At 48.4% G+C, this 24,560-nt stretch overlaps 1 protein-coding gene across 2 annotated transcripts; it reads left to right on the top strand.

Annotated features, from left to right (window-relative positions):
- Positions 1-131: 131 nt before the first annotated feature.
- Positions 132-21,530, top strand: ISCA2 (iron-sulfur cluster assembly 2). Of its 2 annotated transcripts, none has more exons than XM_006117744.4 (4): positions 132-284; positions 1,086-1,257; positions 1,732-1,847; positions 2,088-21,530. In XM_006117744.4, the coding sequence occupies exons 1-4, from the start codon at positions 223-225 to the stop codon at positions 2,260-2,262; spliced, it is 525 nt and encodes a 174-aa protein (XP_006117806.1). In that variant the 5' UTR covers positions 132-222; the 3' UTR covers positions 2,263-21,530. The 2 variants fall into 2 exon arrangements, with proteins under 2 accessions (XP_006117806.1, XP_006117807.1); XM_006117745.4 differs by having other exon boundaries at positions 164-284; positions 1,089-1,257.
- The last annotated feature ends 3,030 nt before the right edge of the window (positions 21,531-24,560 follow it).

The raw sequence follows: 24,560 nt of genomic DNA on the forward strand, positions 1-24,560 counted from the left end.
GCAGCAACTAGCCCAGTCACAGCCAGACTGTTGCTTAGCAACTAACTGCAAGCAGCCAAGTTCCTTAAACGGCTTCGTCATCACGCGCGCGCGCCTCCTCCCTTCTGCTTCCGCCTGAGTGCCCTACGTCACCAGGACCACAGGAAGCGGCGGGGCTTCGCGGCTCTACGCCAATAATGACGTGTTGGGTGGGCGGGGCTTACCATAAGCCACTGGCGCAAGATGGCGGCGCGGGGGCGGCTGTTGAGCTGCCTGAGGAGGCTGCAGAGCGGCTGTCGGAGCAGGTAACCCAGCGGCCCCTAGCTGGGGTCCCGCGCCTGGGTTGCTGGGGCTGGGCCCCTCGCCGGCTCGGGCGGAACCAGGGCGCTCCGCTGTGTCCCTCGCACGTGGGGCGCCGCGCTGGGATTTGCGCTGTAGGGCGGGGGTGGCATCGACACGCTGCCCGGCTGCTTAGCGCCTGCAGCTCCCTGCCCCGCCCCTCGGGTGGCCTTGCTGTAGGAGCCGGTCCCCGCACTGGGTGGCGGGGATGTGCGGCTGGGGCCGCTCGTGAAGAGGGACACGGGCCGCTCCGAGTCTCGGTCCGTGGGCGCGGTTACTCCGCTGGGCAAGGAGGGCGGTGCGACCTTGTCGGGGGAGATCGCGCCGGGGACTCGCTAGTGCCCGGGGCCGGACCAAGATATTGGCAACAAGTGGCTAAATATTCTCGTCTCAGCCGAGGTGACGGACAGGTGATGGTTACCGGCATTTCTGGTTCAGGGCACAAGCCATCTCCTAAGGGACTCCTGCTTCCAAAACCTTTGACACGTGCTACTGTGCCTGGCTCACATGATCATTGCTGTTAACTAGGCTGTTACAATCTCTCAGTGCTGTCACTGGCTAGATATCCCTTGAAGCAGTGTAGATTAGGCATTTCTCCTTCCCCACATTCGCTATGCATCTCAGGTTGTTTCTATCCTTTCCCTGGGAATTCCTTGTTGTGCTTGTCCCCATCTGCATTCCCAAAATCTCCTTTCTGGGGTTCTGCTCTAGTAGCCAGTGTGCTTTTTGCCTGCATTGCTGACTGTTCCATCCCCATCTTTTCACAGCAGCTTTTCCCCTACTTTGCTACGTCTGGTGAGAACATCACCCTGTTCTTCTCAGAATGGAGCTCATGTACCAAGCATCAGGGTGCAGTGGGCATCATCCTCTTCTAAGCCAGGGCAACCAGTGTCTGACTCTAGTGAGGGACAGATCTCCCTCACCAACAGCTGTGTGAAGGTACAACCTGGAAGGCACTCATGCTGTGTCTTTGAGTCTATTTCATTGAGAAGATTTTTACATTGCCTGGCATGCTCTTTTCATAAAATTCCCTGCCACAAAAGTGCCACCAACACCATGCTACTTATAGCTCTTTTACCTAAAGTTCCCAAAGTATTTTTTTAATTCTTAGCAGGATTCACTAATGGATACCCCCATTCCTGTTCAGATATGCGTCCCTTTGAGGCAACTGCAGACTTTGTGATAGCTGAACCGTGGGAAATTAGTGGTTTCCCATTCATTTCTCAAATAAGCTGCAATGAGGGATTCCCCACATGTGGCTGTGGGTGGACTGGGATATGCTGTAGGCCCCTTTCTTATTACTCTGATTCTAGCCCTTATCCTGTGGAGGCATCTTGGGATTTGAAGTAGATACTGTCTCCTTGCCTGTGAATACTGCAGATCTTCTAATGCTCCTCCCTTTCTGCTTTGCAGAGGCTGCTGGAGATTATAGAAGGTTCTGAGTTTCTCAGGCTGCAGGTGGAAGGAGGTGGCTGCTCTGGATTCCAATACAAGTTTTCCTTGGATACAGTTATCAATCCTGATGACAGGCAAGCACAGAGGATAAAAGTGTGTGGATGTATGCTGGGGTTGGGGGGAGAGATTTCTGTGGGCTAAGGTGATGAGAAAGATATGTGTAATAATGTTGTATGTTGAAGAGAGGAGATGGATGATCACAGCACACTAAGGGGAGGGAAGAGATCACAGTATATTCCTTTATACTGCTGGAAGTGTGCCTTTTCCTTTTATGTCTGCAGGCTTATAATAAATCACATATTCTTCTTTCGTAGGGTGTTTGAGCAAGATGGTGCCCGTGTTGTTGTGGATGTGGACAGCCTGGCCTTTGTGAAAGGTGCAATGGTGGATTTCAGCCAGGAACTGATCCGCAACTCGTTCCAAGTGGTGAGCAATCCACAGGCCGAACAAGGTTGCTCATGTGGAACATCCTTCTCCGTTAAACTCTGAGTGGATTCCTCTCTCGGTGTTGCTTGGGTGGACGCTGAGCCAGAGACTATACTCAGCATCGTCTCCAAGGGTTTCTAATTTTGCTATTTTTTTCAGCTTCCTCGATCCTCCTCAGACTGTTATACAATTACTGTAAATGTCCCCATCTGCCTCTCTGAACTGAGTCTACAGCCAAGACTGATAGGGCAGTCCCTGCAAGGGTTTGAAATAGGGTTGAAACCTAACACAAAAGCATCTTCTGTCTTCCATGAATCTCCAGAAACTGCTGAGCGTAATGAACCTTTCTGATCTCCCTGAGCTGCCCAACATGTGGAACTGCCTGTCTAATTAGAAGCTGCCTGTTCCTGTGTATTTGATGGGTTGTTGTTTTTTTTTATCACAATTTCAATTATTTGTTTGTTTGGTTTTTTTTCCCATGCTTTTCAAAGTGTGGTTCGAATGCAGGTTTCTACAGGGAGATGGTTATTTCCCCCTTGCCCTTAAACTGGCTGTAGGGCTGCCTGTGTTTTCTAGGCAGTTGTGGGTCTTTCCAGACAGTTTGTTCTATTAACCTTCTTAGTCTTGAAGATCTTCAGTGGCAAGAGCTCCTCCACTGCCCCCATGGCCCACCTGTCTACAGGGAGCATCCAGTACTTGATACGGGTAGGCAAAGTAGAGAGGTGGGCATAGGGGGTTAGGGTTGTTTTAGCATTAGGGCTAAAAAAGGCAATTTGGTTTGTTCCCAATCCTGACTCAATTTAAAAAGTGGTACAAATCAGCAAATGGCTTCTTAAACTGTCTGCTTTTGTCAGCAGGAGGGCCAGGTGGGTCACATCTGAGAGCCCTTGTACCATGTTCTGCATGCCACTTTGATTTAATAACCTAAACCATTTCCCTAGTTTTGCTTAATAATCTAATCTGTCTTCATCTTTGTTTCTGGTTTTAGGAGAGAAACAAATCTCTTATTGCCTTTATAGGGCAGTGCCCAGCTACAAGTGAACTGTAGGAAGGTTGTCCTAGATGTTTCCAATGCAAATTTATTTTCAGTTACTCACACTTTGTGGAACTCTAGCCTCTTTGTTGAAGTTTTCCATGCTCAGTCTCTGCTTGGAGATGAATGGTAAATTTGAGCCAAAATGGTTCATCTCCTTTTAAGTGAAAGGAGAGATGGGGAACTTGTGTTTTTTCCCATTATTACAAAATCCTGCTTTAGCAGTCTCATAACCAAATTGTAGGATTTAAGTGTCCATTTCCCATGGAATATGGAGTAATGCATAGCTTGGTCTGAAGGAAACAGCTTGCAATCTGGGTGAATTTTAATCATTTTCTGAAATTGACATGCCCTGTTTAGTTATGTCTTTTATTTGCCTTTCTGAGGTGTGGTATTAACAACCAATTTTATAAATGGGATAGCTGAGACTGAGAACAGAATTGTCTGAACTCCCATGGTTAAGCTTACAACATAGCTGGGAAGAGCATGTTTATTTCTGTGCTAGATACATGTTTTATCTACCAAACCACAATGCCACTCAGACAACTGGTTTCCAGTTTTATTCACTTTAAAATGTGAGCTCTAAAGCCTTGTATAAATGCAGAGCATTATTAATAGACCTGTCTTTAAATAGGATAACTAAGCCACAGAAAGGTGGCTGGAAGGCATTGTTTTCTGATCCAAGAAATAGGTTCTAGTTCTGCTTGAAGTTGGTCAAATTCATTTCTGTCTCACTTAACCTATATTTCTATATAGGTTATGAGTGACTGTAAAATATAAAAAATGGTAGGGGGTTCTGGGACAGTGTGAAGCCTGAAATTACTTAATCTTTTATCTAAATAGACTTGATTTTAAGTTGTCGTTTTAACCATGCTTCTTGAACATTGTCAATGAACTCATTTTATGGAATTTAAACTGAACATACTTGTTCCATTCCTCCTCACCATCTCTGTGTTTGCTCATTTTCTGTTGAATGCTGTTGCTTAAGGAAACGCTTCCCATATGCAGATTACTTAATCTCTTTTGCAGAAGCTGCCCCCAAGCAACTTAAAAGGACCCTTGCTAAGTACCATCTGTAACCACTTCTGCACAATTATAGGGAAAACTCACATATGCTGCTTTCTCCACCTGCAGTGTTAGCAATACCTCAGTAACTTCACTAGGTGGCACCCTTACTCCTTGGGAGTTGTGTTAAAAAACCCTATACAGAGAGTTTGGGCTTGAATTTTGATTCTGGCTGACATGTGTGAGTCTCAGAACCTAGGAAAGGACATAGATGGTTTTGCAACTCCCCAGTTCTGGGTCTGGCTGGGAACCAATTCATCTCCTGGTGTATGTTAGAACAGTCTGGTAGTCCATGGCCCAAGGAGGTTGTTCTGGACTTCAGAGATGTAGGGATGTAAGCAAAAGCTTATTGGATAGTCGACAAATCCCCTTCTCCCTCCCTTCTCCCCCAGCTCAAAAGCTGGTTTCCCCTCCTCCCCTGGCTCCAGCTTGATGGGATGGGACAGGGGCACAGTGGTGGTGCTTCCCCTTTGAAATGGAAAAGCTTGATGTTTGTTTGATTCTATAGAGAAAGGAAGTGGCAAGATTTGGACACTATCTTTTGGGCAAAGGTGACACTAAAGGTAACCAAGCAGAGGACTGGATGGAAATGGAGAAGCAGATTGGAGTCATTGGCATAAAGATGGTTGAAGAGCTGTAAGCTCAAGCTCACCTAATGAAAGGCTGTAGAGGGAAAAGAGGGACAAGGACAGAGCTGTGGAGGGGTTCATGGAGAATTAGAGATTGGAGGAAAAACACACTTTTTTGCCTTCCACAGTTAGGAGGAACACCTCACTTAACCCTCTCTCTTAAGAGACAAAGAAGGAAAGATTAGAGACGCAGGAGAATCAAAAGAGGGTAATTATGGAAGTCAAGCTGAGATGAAAATTTCAGGAGAGCGTATAATCAATTGTCAGAATAGCTGAATGATTGAGGAGGATGGACAAGGAACCCTGATTTTTGGCTAGGAAGAGATTGCTGGAGTTCTTGTTAAAGCAGATATAATAGACATGGTAGATTAAATCCTGTGTCTGTGATTGCTTTAAGACCATCCAGCCAGTGCCATGTGTCAACTGCTCGTATCCTAGATCTGTCAGGCTTCAGGCCAAACAATGGTACAGAGATGGCATTTGATGCTCTGGCAGAAGCATTTTACTTTCCCATAGATGAGAGAAGTCATCCTGCCACCAATTGCCAAAATACTTCCTCTCCACTTCCGAAAAGCAATACAGGTGAAAGAACATGCCCTGAAATGGCTCAGATCCTTTCTGTAAGGTCCAGCCCAGTGAGTTGTCATGAGCAACTATCCCTCCACTCCCAAAACTCTCCTCAGGGAGTCCTAAAAGGATCAGTCCTCTTCTTGTGTTATTCAGCACCTACGTGCAATCTTTGGACAGCTGCTGAGATGAGGTGGGCTGAAGTGCCATCAGGATGATATAGATAATACCAGCTTCCTCCCTCTCATTCTGACCATTCCATCAAACACAATCAGTGCTATCTCCCAACTCTGTCTCTCTGTGTGTGTCTCAAACCAACACTTGGATGAAGCTGGCTAAACCTGAGCCCAAGAAAAGCTGAGGCGATGCTGGTAAGAAGAGAGGAATGCTTTAGTCAACTTGCCTCCAGCATCACATTGCCTGCTGTCACAGGCATTCTGATTTTAGATGAAGTCAACTTTGAGATGCATTGAGTGTCCAATAGTAGCAATGACTCAAACAGTCACAGTGGCAAAAGATGCCCACTTTTTGAATGACTGGCCAGAAGATGAAGACCTTGAACTTCAGGTCTTGAGCCTGCACATTCTTGATCTTCGGGCACAATTATACAACTTATCCTCTTCAAAGACTCATTTGGCAAAACAGAACAGCAAGTCTGCTTGACAGCAAGGATTACTGTGGATACATCAGTCTGATGTTCTTCTCTCGTCATTTGGTCTCTTTTGTGTACTGTCAGTATAAGGTTCTGTGCCCTGATAGTCCACTTCCCCTAAGAAATTGGCCTTAGAGCAGCTCTCTCAAGCAGCTATCTGCAAATGTAGTCTCAGATTACGCTGGATCAATGTAACTATCAGTTAACAGGTGGAGCCATATGAGTACAGAAGACTCATAAGAACAGACTGCAGAACTCACTTCTGCAAGAAGTAACCATGGATCTAACCTCTTCAGAGCTATATGGAAAACTCCTTTGACTTCAGTTTCTCTGTTTCCTCAACAAAGACAAGTTAATACAAAAGGACAGTCTAATTGGTTGGCTTGAGAGCCAGATGCCCAAAGGTATTTAGATGCATAACTCCCATTGAGAGTTAATAGGAGTTAGGCACATATTTCTGGGCCTGAGTCACTAGATATGGTAATGAGATGTCAGAGTAAGTTTGGGCCCCTAGTGGAGGCATCTGCTTTGGTTGGTGTTTGGAATTAGGGTTAGGCCAAGTCTGGGTTTGGTGGGGTGTGCTTTGAAGAACAGGTCTGAGTAGATGATAGACTTAAGCTCAGGTTTGTATTTTGTTTGGGATCATAGATGTAAATGAAGTCTATTAGAAGAGGTTCATAGCTGGTGGGAGATGTGCAACCATGGAGGGAAGTGCTGTGTTAAAGCAGCTTTCCCAAGTCCATCTGTGAGTAGGCACAGCAGCTTTCTGGATCAGTATATGGTGCTGTTGTTCCTCACTGAAGGAAGGCAGTCTGTGCAGTGCCTCCACTTTCATGCCTTGAGATAATTTGTGTATGCAGGGTCTCTCTTTGTTTTTTAATATTTCCTTCTGGAGTGATAGAGATTCTGGCCTCTGTCTTTCTGCCCTTGTTTTAATCAGTGCTCGTTTACCTTTGGCATCCTTCAGTGGAACAGAATGGTATATCTTTTCATTGCCATGGAAACAGTGAGACTAAATGCATATTACCATGGCAACTTGCCATGTTCTTCAGCTTTATCTGTGGGTCTCATTTCCTGAACTTGAGGGTTTTGTGCTGATATTGATTAGGTATGTTAAATACTGTATAATTGAATAGCTATTCAATAGTCCCCAGTGGTGGGCAGTCACACTCCCATGCCTGTTCCCAGGGTGCCCCGTTACCCCACGCTGTTGCCTCTCTATCAGAGGCAGCAGTGCAGGATGGTAGGTGGGAGTTAGTTTACCAGGGGAGCCACTTTAAAAATCAGGTCCCAGTGCAGACCAGCTGCTCCAATACAAAGACAGCAGCATGGGGTGGTAGCAGCTCCTGTCCATGGGGGTCCGAATTCCCTATGGACAGAAGTTGGTCTGAATCCCACAGAGCAGCCCCTGTCTGTGGGGAGCCTGGGCCACCGTGAACAGAAGCTGCTTCTTGGCAGCCTCCCTTGTCCCCTCCCCCGTGCTGCTGTAGAGGCAACAGCACGTGGAGCGGAGGCAGCACTGCAGAGCTGGTGTTGGGCTGAACTGCCTCTTAGAGGCAGCGAAGGGAGGCAGATGGGTCCTCGGAACCAGCATGCACAGGGATCCTGCTTGAAAGCCAGATTCCCGTGCATATTGGCTCCAGCTTGACCCCCTCACCCTCCATTCTGCTGCTTCTCTATCAGAGGCCGCAGCACGGGGGTGGGAGGGGCTGGATCCTGTGCACTTGCAGAGAACTGTTCGAAGCCAGCTCCTCACGAGCACTGGCTCCTGCTCCTCCCTTTTCCTTGCTGCCTCTGTATCAGAGGCAGCAAGGGTGAGGGAGTGCATGTAGTCAATAAAAGTAACCGATAAGTCCAGGCTTATTGGTTAATCATGTAGTCAACTACATATTGACATCCCTAATATTGGCCTTCTATTGTTTTACAAAATGAACCCTCTGCTGCTACCATAGTTGGCTCAGTGCTTAAGTGTAGTCAACAAGAGAGTTGTGATTGCTGCCACCATCACCACCCCATTGACCAGACTTGTAATGACAGGATCGTCTCCAACTCTTCTCCCTCCTGATTTCCAAAAATACAGACAAGCACAGAATGATCTGATGTTGACATTGACACATTCCAAACTTCTTTCCACCACCTCAACCCACTTGCCTGGGTTAACAGATTCATGGTCTTTTGGATCAGTGGGCAGAGGTCAGAGACTGAACAGTAAATTTCAGAGTCTAAGGTACACCCTGAGAATCCTTTCCCTTGGGTTGATGGGACTGTGTATTTGAGCATCCCAATTAATCTTGACAGCCAGGTACAACACCCTGAGAGAAGCAGGTCTCTAAAGTCAGTTGAGTTCATACCCTGTACAGCTGTGTAGATCGAAAATAGTGCTCTGAACTGTGCACAGAAATTAATGAGACTCTGGTGCTGATCAGAGAGAACAGATGTAATGACCTTCCTGTGGAAGAGAGATTCTAAACTCCTAGCCAAGTCTGACTAGGAAGAAGAGGGGAAGCATTATTAGGCACTGCTTCTTTCTCTGTCTTCAGTAGCAGCCCATGTTCTGAAAGGATTTCTAGTTTATGAACCTAAGTAACAAAGAGCTTCAGGAAGCTGCTCTACATTTAGCTTCCCTCCTGTTTCTGTTAGTGGCTGCATATTTCTGTTTTATGTATCTCGTGCTTCAGCTGATTCCTTCTCATCCAAGGCCTAATTGTGGTTATTCAGGGAGAAATCCTATGTCCTAGTCTGATGCAATAGAGCAGGGATAGACATGGTGGGGCGGGGTGCGTATGAGTGGGCCTCCTTCGCCTCAGTAGGCCGCAGCAGCCTATAGCTGACTGGGTTCTACATGCAGCCCTATAGACTCTCCTCTTCTCTTCCCCCCCCCCTCACCCCTCCCAACTGTCCCTCTCCAAATGCCTCACACACCAGAGCCAGCACTTACTTGCTCATCCTCTTCCCAGCACTTTCGGAGCCAGCAAATTGTTTGATTCAAGTTCTGTCCCTGCTCTTCCTCCCAGACCTGAACCACTGTGAACAGCTGATTCCTGGTGTTCCAGCTCTTAGAGGGAGTGGGAGGAACAGAGACAAAACATGAATCAGGCAATTGGCAGTTCCTCTGAAAATGCTGGAAGGGAGGAGCAGGAAGCGCATTGTTCCAGTGATCTGGTGTATTGGGGAGGGGAGGCATCCACGTGGTCTTCGGCTGCAAATGGAGCCAGAGTGGGCTGCAGGTTGCCCACCAGTGCAATAGAGACAGATCTGAGAGTAATCCACCTCCTCTCCCCTCCTGACTTCATATATGTTGAACTGTAGGGTGACAACAAAACTCTATTGCACCTTGCGGGAAATATTGCAGATGCACAGTTGTCCCCTGTTTTCTTCTGGGTCCTATCAGATGGAGCCACTAAAAAGCAGCTCTCATTAGGGTAACCATCTAATTGTGTGGGTGCACTGTGGGTGAGATGGATTGAGCTCTGTTGCTACATGTGATGGGTTGCATTCATCTTTGTGAGCACCCTGGTGTCTTGATGTGCTGCTGCCTCTCTCCTGTGCACAGCATCCCCGATTGTACACAGCCTTATGTGGGTGAGAAGCTGCCTCTTCTTTGGCTCAGCGGCCAGGCATGCTGGTTATACTTGCTCGCTTCTCTAGTTGAGGTGTGTTTCCCTATGTGTCTTAAGCTGTCGGGGTGCCTGCTCTATCCTGTCAAAGGGTGAAGCAGTAATTGACCTCCAGAGGTCTTAGAACAACATGCCCCTAGGAGCCAGAGGGCTCCTTTCACCATGGCTTCAGCAGTAGCATTGGAACAAGGCAGGAAAAAGGTGTTTTTTTTGTGGCTCTTCTATTCAGGGACTGCTGTGAACTGGTTTGGCTACTGCTGCAGGTTGAAGTAGACCTGAGGGCTATCCTAATTTGTACTCTGCTGTAGCCTTATAGAACAAGGGGCAGAATTATTGGGCAAAGGACAACCCTGGAACTTCCCCTCATGCCCCCATAACACTCCTGTCCTGGCCCAGTGTGACCCTTGCACCTGAGCCACTAGAGGTAGGGTATATAGCTAGCTCCTGTGGAGTGCTCCTTAGTTTGGAGTCATTCTTGGCCTTTGAGCCCATGCAGGGGTGAATTGCCCTCATTGACTTCCAGTGCTGTAGGTGGGGGGTGTGGCTGTGTCTCTGCCCTTATGCTTAGAACAGGAGTGGACAATGATTTTTGCCCAGAGGCCACTTCAAATATTTTTGAAGTAGCCCCAGGCCTAAACAGGAAGGGGTGGGGCTGCCTCACCCCCAAACCATGATTGGTCTGGGGGTGGCAGAGCCCCTTTGCCCCTCCCCCTTCCCACTAGGCACCCGTGCTCTGGAAGAGGCTTGGCACACTGCCCACCCCTAGGCCAATCAGGGCCTGGGGTCAGGGGAGCGCAGGAAGCCTCCTCCCACCCTGCAAGGAGCATGTGGCACTTTGAAGTGCTGCAGGCTCCTCGCAGGGCAAAGGAAGCTTCACGCAGCTCCCCAGACCCTGATTGGCTTAGGGACAGGGGAGCGTGCAAAGCCGCCTCCACTCTTCCCCCACCCTGCGAGCAGCGGGTAGCGCTTGAAAGCGCCACGTGCTCCTGGCAGAGCAGGAGGAGGCTTCACATGCCCTCCTACCCCCAAGCCAATTAAAGCCTGGAGGTAGAGGAGCGCACGAACCCTTCTCCACTCTGCCCCCACCTTGTGAGCAGCGTGTGGTGCTTTGAAGCACCATGCGCTGCTCATAGGGTGGAGGAGGCTTTGGGCACTCCTCTGCCCCCAGGCCCTAATATGCCTGGGGCGGGAGAGCAGCAGGGCCTCCGTGGGCTGGATCCACCCGCTTGGCAGGCCGAATCTGGCCCATGGAGGCTCTTTTGCTCACCCCTGGCTAGAAGGATGAGATGTACACTTCCCTCTGTTGATATGCACAATCACACTTGCTGAAAACTCCAACCTGTCAGAATAATGTGCAATGTTGAAGTCCTCACTGAAAAGCAAGGCAGAGATAATATTTGGAAAAGAAAATTCTGTAGCTGTCCGGTGACAAACGGGAAAAGCAGGGAGATTCGTTGTTAGTAGAAGTTTATCTGCATGCACCTGTAAGAGCATGGTAGGGAGAGGGGAAGCAAGAGGGCAATGTAGCAGATCCCTCTGCCAGTTAATGAAACTGCCTCCATTGCTGCTGTCCTATATTCCCAGATAACAGGCAGAAGCCAGAAATAGGATGGATACAGTGAAAGAACTTTCTTAATCCTCTTCAAATTGAGCAGAAACATATCAGTGAAAAGCCAATTCACAGGTCAGAGAAGAATTACATGAGAGAAAATTGGATCTACAAATCGAAGGGAGCTCTTCTGTGGCTGAGAAATGAAGAAAAAGAGCTGGGTAGGGAAAGAAAAGTGACTTGTTCCAGAGAACCATGTTGAATGGAGACCTGGCTGGCCAGTCAAAAGAACCAAAGTGACTATGATGTGAGAGAAACCAATTGGATGCTTCCCAGGGCAGTGGAAGAACTTAAGGGATGTGGTATAGTCTAAAGAGGTTCTACCAATGGAAAAGGAGAGAGCAGGAAGGCCAGAGATGGGCCAAACTTCAGTAAGCAGTTAGGGCCTGGGTTACCAGTGAGGGATATAAATCCCAAAAAGCAGAATCCCAGAGATGTGACAGAGAAGCTAGGAGAGTGTATGCTGAGCACGTCCTGCACTAGAAGTCTTACTCTTCATAATGCTCTGAGACAGTAATGTGTGCAGACACAAATGTTGCTCAGGTTACCAATAGATGCATAGGTATTGAGATGAATGGCATAAATGCTAGATAGGGATACCTGGAATAAGCAGGAACCCTACAAGGAAAGACTAGATTCAATAACAAGCTAAGTGATCATTTCTTCCTAAATGAATCCAATAGAGGCTATTGCCTGGGCAGCTAGACCCCAGAGCAGAGTCAAGGTGAGAGAGTGGAAGGTAAATTGAATGAGTCAACAATGCAGTGTTGTCTCAGATGCTATATTGAGATTTAGTAATAGGAATTCAGGAAACACTTGAGGTATAGCTGCTTGCTTTTCTTTGCTTCAGACAGGGAAAGCCTACAGAGATGGGTTCCTAGTTTACAGAAGGACAAAGGGAGAAAGTTCAGAGAAGAGCAATTTGTCTGGGAAATAACTGTCCTCCTTAGGGCTTAGAGGTAGGCCTGTGAGGATAGGGGAAAAAGTGAGGTGAGCCAGAGAAAGGGCAGCCAAATCTCTAGAAAGAGATTGCCAAGAGGACATGGGTTGATCCATTTATGCTGCTATGCAAGTAATAGAAATGGCAGTTTCCAGAATAACTTAAAAGGCCAAAATCCTGTGCAGTGTCTACAATACCCAGGAACTCTGATCCAGTGCAAGGAGAGGCCTCTTTACAGCACACAAGGGCAGGTAGGATAACTTGGAGAGGACTAAGTTTCCTTGATTGCTGTAATGTGACACTGTTCTCCTTCCACAAGGAGACTAATATGATTGAACTCTTGAGTTCAGCTCCAGTTGTGATTGATCCTAGTAGGAGGTCTAGGGCACTTGGCACAACATGGAGCATTACCAGGACCTCACTGAGACCTGACACTTGGTTGGATATAATGCATGTGAGAATTGTGTTAGTGGGAACAATCTATATTGAACAGGCCAATTTTCTAGTGCACACCAGGCCATTGAGAGAGTCATTTTGGATAGGCTTCTTGAAGGTGAGAGGATGCTGGGCTCCTGGGAATGGGAGACTATTCCAAACAGGAAAGGCGGTGGGGAGGAAGGTGTGAATTCTCACAAATTGCTGATAAGAAAATAAGATGAGTGTAATATCAGTAGGGAGTAGGCTTGTTAAATGGGACTAAAGCTCTTAGTGTTACTTAGTGTGGGACTTTGCAGGTCTCCCTTGGCATGGTGAGACTAACCACTGTCTGGATAATTTAGGCACATTGAAGTAAACCCTGTCTAGGGAAGTAAAAACCCACTAAAATAGTTAACCAGTTAAATGATTTATTTATCCAGTTAACCACCCATTTCAGGCAAGGGAGCCAGCTGGTTAACCAGTTACAGGTAAGCAAGCTGAGAAGCCTACTGCTTATTGGGTAACTGGTTAACCTCTTACATCCTAATTCTGCTCTGGTGCAGGATAAGGACTAGCTGCCCTAACAGAGTACCTGACCCCAATCACAGAACACAAAGGCAGGTTAAATACCATACCACACCAAATACCATACCACACCAGTGGAATCTGCAGGGCTCCTTGGGCAGGGAGAAGCAGGATGACCCCAGGCTGGATTTTTCTCTGATTCCTTGGAGCCTCTTCCTGCCCTTTCTTTTTTAGATTTATTTGATTAATGCATATACATTCCTGTTTCTCACATGAATGGGTTTCAAAGAATGTCCGCTGTGTGAGGGGAAAAATTGAAAAGTATGAGCTGCAAAGCAGCTGGAATCTCTCCTACAAAGCTGGAGATGTTAATTATAGGAGACTAACTAAAGCCATTTGCCAAAGAGGTGCTTTCTAACCCTTTTTCTCCAGCCTCTCATTCTTTTCTGTTGGATTCTTATATTTGTGGCCCATCTCCATGGTATGATCCTAAGACTCAAAGGTACACCTACTTGACTTGCATACATGCATCACATGTAGTTAAATCTCCCCTCCCACTAAGTACATTATGACCTTTAGCTGGACTTACCTGGGCTATGCTTCTCTTGCAGCAAAGAGTAGCTGCAGTGCCTCGGCCTATCCATCTCTGCCTTTGATGGTGCAGACAGAGTGGTGGATCGACACTCTTGCCTTAGCCATTGCAATCCTAGCTTTTCAAGATATGAGCTAGCAATGCTGAAGCAATTTTTTTTCTGTTCCTGTTAGAACTAACCTGCTGTTTGTGTTGCTCAGCAAGCCTCTCCTCCTGTCCCTTTCCAGACTAAGTGACTTGCCAATGTCTCACAGGTCTTTCTAGGCCTGTGATTTCCCTCTCTTCTCCCCCCTCCCTCGTAAAATAAACTAGGATGATAGCGTTTCCTCACCTCTCATGCTGTGAGGAAAACTATATTAAAGATGGTGAGGTGCTTAGATGGTAAGTTGGTGGAGACCATAGAAGCTTGTAAGATAGAGCTGGTGTGTGGAAGCTCTAGAACTTGGTGCCCTTGTTTTTGAAAGCTGACACCTTTCTCCGGGCTTCCTAGAATTGCAGGCAAAGCATGTGCAGAGAGAAGATCTGTACTATCATCAGAAACTGGATTCAGTGTTTGGAATGGATGCGAGGCCCCTCTCTTTTGCCGAGATTCCTCAGGGACTAGGCAGCCAGAGACAGAAAGGGGGCACGAGGTCTCCAATTAAGGAGGAATCCTTTTATCTCAGTTGCTCTTACAGGAAGAGGCAGACTCAGGGACTGAGCAGAGCCCCTCACCCATGTTGGTCCCAGTTTTAAAGCTGCTAGAGACCCACAAATCTGCAGGAGCCTTTGATAAATCTCAAAAAAGAAAGTGCGATAGAAAAGCCTTTGAGCTGCTGGCTCAGCTTATTCTCAGAGATGCTTGCACAAGAGAAATGGATGCACATCGTAAAGTGGGGAAAGAGATGGAGGATCTGGAATCTGGTAGCAGACAATTCTCTGAAGGGACTTGGCTCGTAAACTGAGGAAGCACTTCTCCTTCCCAAAGTCCCTGTCACAGACAATGTAGACAGGAGAAGGGGGACTTGGAACCACTTCTATCTAGTAATTGGTGCCAAGCTCTCAGCCTGCAAGCATTCAGCCCTAGTGCTACAAAGTCTGCTCAAGGTAGGGCAGGTGCAGACAGACAGATTACATCTTCCTTATTTCCAATTTATCACATAGCAATAGCAGAAGACGAGCCCTGCTATTTTGCCTTCTCTGGGTGTGGGACCTGCTTCTGTTGCACATGCCTGTCAGGTACGCTATCTACAGTGTGTTCAAAATAGCAATATAAATAGTCCCAGGTGGAGGCTAGCATGTGCATGCAGAAAGAGTCCAATTCTGACCCTGGGATGAAAAATTAAGGAGAAATGACCATGAGTATCATCTATGCTGGGCACTGGAAGAGAGAAAATGAAAAATGTATAGGTGGTTTGTCAAGGGGCCTAACACCATCCTCTGAGCCTCTGATACTGCAGGATGGCGGAAAGCATCACCAGTACAATTCCAAAAGTATGCAGGCAATGCTTTGATCATCCAAAAAGGAGAAAAAACATGCCTTTGTGCCATTTGAGAGGCCTCTGTCACTGGTGAAATGAACCTCTGGGGTGAGCAATGCATGCAGTGCACTGTGAGCTATACCTGGAGTGGTTTTGTGGCACACGGGAGTGGGGCTGGCTGTGAGTGGTAGTTGGGGGCAATCTGGTTGCCCCAAGGTCTTTGGCTTGATTTTAAATGTGTCCCTTGGAAGAAGTGCCAGCCTCAGAAGAAATGATCTACTTGAGCTTTGAAGGGGCATATATCAGAAGGGGGTAGTGGATGCTTTTCTCTTAACACACAGTAGAAGCTTCCCCCACTTAGAATGAGAGGTAATGGAAAGGGGTTGCAGAGAGGCTATTATACTGTCCAAGGCCTTTTAAATCAGTAAAATTCCCCAAATTCCATCAGAGCATTAGAAGATTCATAGTCACCCCTTGCTGAGACCTCAGGGTACTTAGACCCTTCCAGGGCTGGCCCGAGGTATTCTGGCGCCCCGGGTGCACGGTGCATGTGCGGCCTGGCTACGGCCGCTGGTGCGCAGCTTGGGGCCCGCCACTAGGGTGCAAGGCGCAAGTGCGGCCCAGTCTGGCCTGGCCATCGCTGCTGGCGCATGCACTGGGCCGTGTAGGGCCCTGCGGTCGCAGGGATGCGGGCGGTGCCTGATGGCAGCTGTAAGGGATGCCGTGTGCCTCTTATAGCTGCCATCAGGCGCCCCCCATCAATTGGCGCCCTGGGCAGCTGCCTGGCTTGCCCATGCCTCCATCCAGCCCTGGACCCTTCCTCCCCCATAAGAAAAACACTTACTAGGTTACACACCAATCCCCACTCTCCAGCTTAGCCCCTGCTCCCTCCTGGGAAAATCCAAAGTTTTGGCATGAGAGAGAGTCCAGCTGGGCAGGAACTTGCTCCAGCTGGTAGCATCTGGACTAGTTGGGCTCAAACAGGTCTTTGGCATCTCTCATTCCACCCTTCTGCCAGGTTTCCCTGGCAGGGAGTTGGCTGCATGTTGATCCTGCCCAGTAGCTGTAAGGGCCACTTAAAGTTTCACAAGAGGCACTTGGCATTTCAGCTAACAAGAGGCAAGATGAGGATACATTACCTAATGTCTAGAGTGCAGCAGTCTGCAGGGAGCCAATCACAGGCCCAGGAGCACTCACTCCCAATCCTCATGAAGTGAGCTCCTCACTGTGCTAGGGATGTTACATATCAGTTAATTGAGTAGTCAATTAACCTCATGAATTCTTATCAGTTACTCAGCTATTCTGTAGTCCCCGGGGTGGTGCCAGCAGCCAGTGTACTTTGGCTCCACTCCCATGGAGTCCCCTGCCACTCTGCGCTGCTGCTTCTATATGAGAGTTAGTGATGCCGGGTGCCAGGTGGGAGCTGGTCCATAAGGGGAGCCGGTTTAAAAACCATCTCCCCTTGTGGACTGGCTGCTTGCTGCCATACCTCACTTCTGCCTCTGATATAGAGGCAGCAACGTGGGGTGGCAGCAGCCCCTTTCTGGGGTGGGAGGAAGGGGCTGAGCTCCCAGTCCTTGCACAAGATGGAACTCAGCTAGGCTGCCTGCCAGCTTGGCTCCTAATACACTTTAAATGCAGAGCTATAACAGGGGTAGGCCCCAGACCCAGCGTGAGCCAGGACTGAGCCGGCCTGCTGGCCAGCTTGCTAAAAATGTACTCAAAAGGGGGCAGGTGGTAATCAGTGTAGTCTAAAGCAAAAGCTTATAAGTTAATGCTACTTGGTTAATCAACTACACTATTACATCTCTACACTGCACCTCCACATGCACCAGGCAAGAGAGGCTGGCTACTAGGAAGCCTGGCCTGTTGGGTGCTCACTCTGCTCTTGGGTCAGCTGGGTTCCCTCCTCAGAGAGGTGAATTAGTTTGTTTTGGCTGCAGAAGCCCATCTGTGTGGAGGGACACCCCCCCCCCCCCCCCCCCCGCACAGCACCATGCTGGGTATACATTTTTCCTGTTCCCAAGCCAGAAGGGAGCAGGCAAGTTTCACCCCACACTGAAAAGGCAGCCAAGGTACCTGAATGTTTCAAGGGATGGAAGACAGCAGCCAAGCTAGAGTACATTGAAACAGGCCAATCTCCTCTCTCCTCTCAAAGGTTAAAGTGCCAGTGACCTTCCTTCAGCCTAGCCCCAAGGCCTCACCATCTGCTTGGGGTGGTAGCATAAAAGGGGAAGCCTTTTGCTCCCAGACAAAAAAGAGGCAGCAGCACAGGGCCTCTTTCTTCCTCCGAGGAGTGACCTCTTCCCTTTGATAGTAGCTGGGGCCACTTCTCTCCATCCACAATGCTATAGAGGCTAATTGGGGGAGTTGCCTGTACTTAGCAGCAGCCAGAGTGTATCCATGTGTGTAGGCTGGGCCTGGTTATTTTCATCACAATTGCAAAGGCTTCTAAAAACTTCCTTTGTTCAATGAAAGCTGAAAGCCTGATGTAGTAACATGGCTCTAGGAGCTGGAAGTCTGCAGCTGGCCTCAGACAGACAGATACATGAAGGCACAGTGTGGTTCTCTGCACAGCCTATCACCACCATGTTCCTTCACCTTGCCAGTAGGATGCACTGGAGAGCAATGCCAAGGATTTCCCTCCCACAGGGTAGGAGAGGGAGAGTTAGAGAGTTCTTGGGCTGTGTGCGCTAACTGTAGGTCTCCTATGCAGTGAGGGATGAAGAGTACCAAATTTAAATCCTCCTCCCCATCCCTTAGTTGGGATCCTGCCTCTTCTTTTCCCCTGTTGCATCCCCTGTTCCCTTCTGGTGATTCTGGGGAGGTAGATTGCAGAAGAGGGAAGACCAGGGCTTGATCTTTCTGTTCCAGGAGAATATCACACTCAGCAAACAGTGGGTTGCTGGAAGGAGCCTGCTAGGGAGCTGTATATAGTGTTAGGAGTGTAGCTATGCCAGCTGCTCCGATACTGAATGGGTCAGTCTCCAAGGTAGACTTTTGTTGGTACCACCTATGAGGAAAAGGAGGAACTAAAAGGAGTGTCTGGTTATCAATCCTGCAGTAGCTGCTACTTGTGCAATTTTGAATGAAAATGTCTGTCTACAGCTTTCAGTGCATCACCAGATGACCTAGGACAGTGTTTCTCAATCTTTTTTTATAAAGTACCCCCTTAAAAAAAAAAGTACCCCCAGTACCCAGAGTTTTCACACACACAATTTTTTTCTACCATTGCAACATATTTGTTTAAACAACTTAATCGTAGGTGGTGGGCGATGAAATTTTGGGATGTAAAAAGTACAAAAATAAAGCGCTGTAAAACCTAAAACAAAAATTCAGTTTTCTCCAAATTTCAGTTGTTGAAGTACCTCCCCAGACTTCTCCTGAGTACACCTTAGGGTACTCGTACCACTGGTTGAGAAACACTAACCTAGGAGACCCCACAGCCCTGGAATCAGGCTGGTTTGCACTCCTTCCCCTTACCAAAGGTGACTGGCTTATAGTTCCATGTCAGCTCAGACTTGCCTCGAGGGACCGTCTATCTCCCAGTGACTGGGAGAGATGATTGAATACCAGGTTTTGCATCCAAGCAGGGAAGCACTACCAGTATCTGCAGCCTTCTCTGCTGTTCTACCTTGTGTGAGCTGTAAGGGCAAGGAAAAATAAAGAACAGCAAATCTTGGGGATTTTGCTGGGCAGGCCCATTACAGCCCCTCTGACCTGCTTCTGTCACGCTCCTCAGACACACACACACAGCTCCCCTCAGAGGCTTTGGCAGTGATTATAGGGATTGAATCTCAGCGGGGCTAGCAGAGGAAGAAGAAAATGTACTCTTCCTTAATCCCTGCCACTATCCTGCCTGTATTGCCCTGGGAAGCTGCTGTTTAACCAAAGTCAAACAATGTAAGCAGCTCAGCTCAGGTGCTTACATTGGGGCTACTCAGACCTTTTTATCTCATCTCTACTTTCTGCTCCTTTGGGCTGCCTGCTGGTATGGGGCCATACTGGCCAACTGAACCCAAAAGAGCCAGCTGGGGACTGGTTTCTTCTCCATGTTCGGAGAGGGGGAGGAAAAAGCTATGGGAGAGTGATCTATTGAAAACTCTGTTAAAATGACCAGCTAGCATGTGACGTATAAGGGGTTTCTTGGTCCTGCTGGCAGGGTAAGGGGTTCTGCAGAGAAATGTGCAATCTGACCTGGCTCTTGTGTAGTGAGTATTTAGAAAGCCAGCCTACGGTGGTCAGGTAGAGTGTCTGGTGCCACTCAGTTTTTAGGGAGCAGCCTGCTTTGTCTCTCTTCTATGGTCAGAATAACATACGTGCCAACTCTGAGTGCTGGAGCATACACAAGGAAAAACCAATGGGTGCTGCACCCACCACCCAGAGCTGTTTGGCAGCACAGAGAGATCTTGGGGGAGAGGGCAGAGTAGGGCAAGCCTCAGGAAAGGGTAGAGATGGGGTGGGAAGTGCAGAGAGGATGGGGCCTAAGGATGAGGAAGCAGAGTGGGGGCAAGGTCTTGGGTGAGGTAGGGGTAGAGCACTCCCAGGGAGAAATAAATCAGCTCCATGGTTCTGAAGTCTAAGTTATAAGGTAGTGTTACATTGCAAGTTTCCAGCAAGTGTATTATATGTCTATATCTAACTTCTCTGTTGTACACATAGCAGAGAGGTCTAGGGCAGGGGTTCCCAACCTGGGGTATGTGTACCCCCAGGGGGTACGAGAAGCTTGTCAAGGGGGTCTGGGGAATATTTGGTAAATAACTAGATTATCGTAATTGAAATATTCCAAAAGTAGTAGTGTTAGTGAAAAAAGTTGTGGATTCTAGAGTCTAGAATTGATTTCCTTTCATATTGAATAGGGGGTACAGGAAGGTTTACTAAAAGCCAAGGGAGTACGGGGACCAAAAAAGGTTGGGAACCCTTGGTCTAGGGAGTTCCTCCCCAGAAGAGGCTTTAAGAAGAAGTGTGAGTTGGTGCATTTCAAAGGCAAAGTAATTTGCTCCCCGAAATGATCTTGTATAAGGCACCAATACAATTATCCCAGAAGTGGGAGAGGGGCGGGAGAGCATTTGAGGGTATGTTTACACTGGGGTTGAACACCTGCAGCTGTTCTGTGTCAGCTGACTCAGGTTTGAGTGACTCCAGGTATGGAGCTGTTCATCTGTAGTGTACCTGCTCCAGTTGCAAGTGTTTAATTGCACCATGAGAAGTGTACAGTCCACTCTGATTTCACCTTTTAACTGCTGCCAGTGAAAAAACCTCAAAGATGCTTTATGACTAAGTTAGTGTCCACGGGCGAAGAGAAAATGGAATCAATAAAACAGAAAGATCCAAATTGGTATGAAATGTTTCAGCTTATTGCCAGATATTCTCAAACCTCCACATTGAAGGGCAGCCGGGGATGAACTGGGATCAATTCCAGTCTGCTTCAGACTTCAGCTGCCCACGTCTATGTGTAACTCTAACCCATTTCCCTGCACCCTATCTGCCAAGTAGCTTGTAGCCAGACCACCTTGGACTCTGATGTCAGCTCTCTAAAGATAAACACGTTTAGATGGAAGGAGCCCCTCAGTTTGCTGCAGAATGTGTTATTGGTGAGTCAGTCTGTGATGCTCTTCTCTTGGGGTCAGTATTAAATCCATACCACGGTGTGGTTCTATGGGGCACTGGTCTGCTGGAAGTGAAGAAAACTGAGGCCTTGACCATTTGTATCCATTAAAATGTCTCAGTCCTTTGTGGGAGGTGGGGATTTGAATGTTTCCTTCAATGAGTGCAGTCATGTCAGTTCAGGATAAAACAGTTACTTACCTCATAACCGCTGTTCTTTGAGATACGTTGCTTATGTCCATTCCACTAGGTGTGCGCATGCCGTGTGCACGACTGCCGGAACTTTTTTACCCTTAGCAGTACCCGTTGGGCCAGTCAGAGAGCCCCCTAGAGTGGTGTCGGCATAGCCACGCATATATACCCCTGCTAGCACCAACCCCGCTCAGTTCCTTCTTGCTGGATATCTCGACGAAGGGGAGGCGGGCGGGACATAAGCAACACATCTCAAAGAATAACAGTTACGAGATAAGTAAACGTTTTTTCTTCTTCGAGTGCTTGCTTACGTCCATTCCACTAGGTGATTTCCTAGCCATAACCATGGAGGTAGGGTCAGCAGTCTAGACCGAGACGGACTGCAACATGGTTGTCCCCACTGCCGCGTCCTGTCTGGCCTGCTGTGAGATTGCGTAATGTGCGGTGAATGTGTATCAATGACCATGTGGCTGCCCTACAGGTATCCAGAATTGGCACCTGAGCCAAGAATGCTGTGGATGATGCCCAGGCCCTGGTTGAGTGGGCCGTGATAGTGGGTGCTGGTTTCCCTTTCAGGTCATAGCATGTTCTGATAAATGTGGTAATCCACGAGGAGAGACATTGTGCCGACACCAGGCAACCCTTCATTCTCTCCACTATCGAGACAAAGAGCTGCGTGGACCTACGGAGTTGTCTTGTCCTATCCAAATAAAATGCCAGCGCACTCTTGACATCTAGTGTGTGTAATGCCTACTCTCTCCCCCACTCCCCCGTGTGAGGTTTCGGGTAGAACACGGGCAGGTAGATCTCCTGAGACATGTGGAACAGAGATACCACCTTGGGTAGGAAAGCTGGGTGTGGGTGCAGGGTCACCTTGTCCCTAGAGAACACTGTGTACGGTGGCTCTGAGGAGAGGGCACGCAACTCTGAGACCCTTCTTGCTGAGGTAATCGCCACCAAGAATGCCCCTTTCAAGATAGATGTCAGGTTGCGAAGCACAAGGTTCAGGTCCCATGGGGGAATGGGTTGTCTAACCTGGGGGTAAAGCCTGTCTAGGCCCTTCAGGAACCTCTTAACTATAGACAGGGTAAACACCGAGTGTCCGCCCTCCCCCAGTGAAAGGCTGCAATGCCACCAGGTGCGTCCTAACTGAGGAGGGAGCCAGACCCTGTCACCTAAGGGCAAGAAGATATTCTAAGATGCTGCTACCAGGTTTCCACTCTGCTCAGCCACCCAGGTTGAGAACCTTCTCAATTTAGCCTTATATGATGCCCTGGTGGAGGGCTTCTTACTCTCCATCAGCTCCCTTTTCACCGGGTCTGAGCAGAGGAGCTCCTCCCCTCTAAGCCACTGATCTTCCAGGTTATGATGTGCAGGGAACATAGGTCCTGATGACCAAGGAGATCCTGGCCTATGTCCTGGGTTAGCAGGTCCGGAACCTGTGGGAGGAGGATGGGTGTCCTCCACCAATAGGCTCCGGAGGTTTGTATACCAGTGCTGTTGGGGCCATGCCGGAGCGATGAGGATCAGGGTCGCCCCAAACTTCCTGACCCTTAGGAGGACCTCGGGAATCAGCGGGTAGTGTACAGGAAGCACGTTGGCCACCTCCCGACCATGGCGTCCCCCTTAGATCCCAGTTCTCTCCTTCAGTACAAGCAGAACCTGGGGCACTTCTTGTGATTCGAGGCAAACTGATCGAGGAGGAGAGTACTGACCACCTCGCCCTTGAGGGACCACTTGTGGGCCGCAAATGCCCTGCTGCACCGATCTGCCAGGGTGTTGTGCACCCCCGGCAGGTAGGTTGCCTGCACATGGATATCGTGTGCAACACGGAGCTCCCAAAGGGCTATTGCCTCTTGGCAAAGGGGAGAGGAGCGAGCACCACCCTGTCTGTTGATATAATATATGGCAGCTGTGTTGTCTATCTGAACGGACACACAGTTGCCTTTCAAGCATGGGAAGAATGCTAGGTACGCGAGCCGGACTGCTCTCAACTCCCTGACATTGATATGCAGGTACCTCTCCACCCCAGACCACATACCTTGTGTCCGTAGCTCCTGCAGGTGGGGTCCCCAAACCGCTTCTGAGGCATCCGTTCCCAGCTGCAGCATGGGGAGGGGATACATGAACGGGACTCTGCTGCACACCTCTCTTGTCCACCAATCCAGTGCTGACAGGACCGCTGGGGGGATGGTAACTATGGTGTCCACGGGGTCCTGGGATGGTTTGTACACTCCCGGCAGCCAGGCCTGGCATGACACAGCACGTACATACAGGCTGCCATGTGGCCCAGCAGTTTCAGGCACTGTCTTACTGTGGTTATAGGGACAGCCTGAAATTTCTGGACCATCCCTCTTATGGTCTGGAACCTGGGGCCCGGGAGGTAGGCTCTCTCTTTTGTGGCGTCTAGCCTTGCCCCCACAAACTCGATGACCTGTGTAGGGACAAGTGTCAACTTTGCCTTGTTCAGCCATAGACCTAGTTGCATGAAGGTCTCCCTGGCTAGGGCTACTGCTGAACCTGCTTCTGCACTCGGCCCCTGATGAGCCAGTCGTCCAGATAGAGGTAAACATGCACCCCGTTCTTCCTCAAAAAGGCCGCTACCACCACTATGTATTTTGTAAACACTCTGGAACTATGTCTACACTCGCGGCTTCTTGCGTGAGTAATATGCAAATGAGGCTACGCGTGGCATATCGCTGAGCCTCATTTGCATACCTAATGAGCCACCATTTTTTTCAGAAGAGGCTCTTGCTCAAGAAGGAGCATCTACACTGCCCTTTCTTGCGCAAGAAAAACCCTCTTGTGCAATGCCGTTACACCTATTGCTTTTCAGGTAGAAAACCTAGCCTGATGTATTGACAAAAGTATGTACTTTTTGGTGGGAAGATTCGATGGCAAAAGAAAAACGGCAGTTTGTAACTGATGTACTACCCCATTTCAGAACTGCAGCATAACAGCTCTGGATTCCAGTTCTAGCCACATTATGGCTCTGTCAGCAGCTTCTCGTTAATTATAGTATCTGCTTCCTGCTGTATGTCTCTCTCAACTCCCCCATACTCAAACATACTATAACCCTTTGTTAAGGGCATGTGCCTAGGCTGAAGTCACTATTCCAAGCTGCAGATCAGTTACTGTCACCCAGCAAAGTCAATGCAAGCCTGTCTGGGTGTGTTGGCTTGACATAAGAGATATATTTGCACCTTGTACCTTTTGAGACAAGAGGTTTGGTAGACACAATGTTAGAAGAAACTGTTGTGTCATTAGTGCTGGGACATTAAGATAGCCTGTTGGGGCATTGGAGAACCCTGCAATGACAAGGTGGATGAGGGAATACCTTTTATAATGGGGGGGGAGAGGGATTTCTCAACTGACCAGTTTCAGTGAATTCATTGTATTCATTTCTGCTATCTTCACTTTATTCTTCTCAGTTTAGTAGAAAGGAAGAGAGAGCTA

Source organism: Pelodiscus sinensis, chromosome 4 (genome assembly GCF_049634645.1).
Source record: "Pelodiscus sinensis isolate JC-2024 chromosome 4, ASM4963464v1, whole genome shotgun sequence".
Classification (NCBI taxonomy): Eukaryota; Metazoa; Chordata; order Testudines; family Trionychidae; genus Pelodiscus; species Pelodiscus sinensis.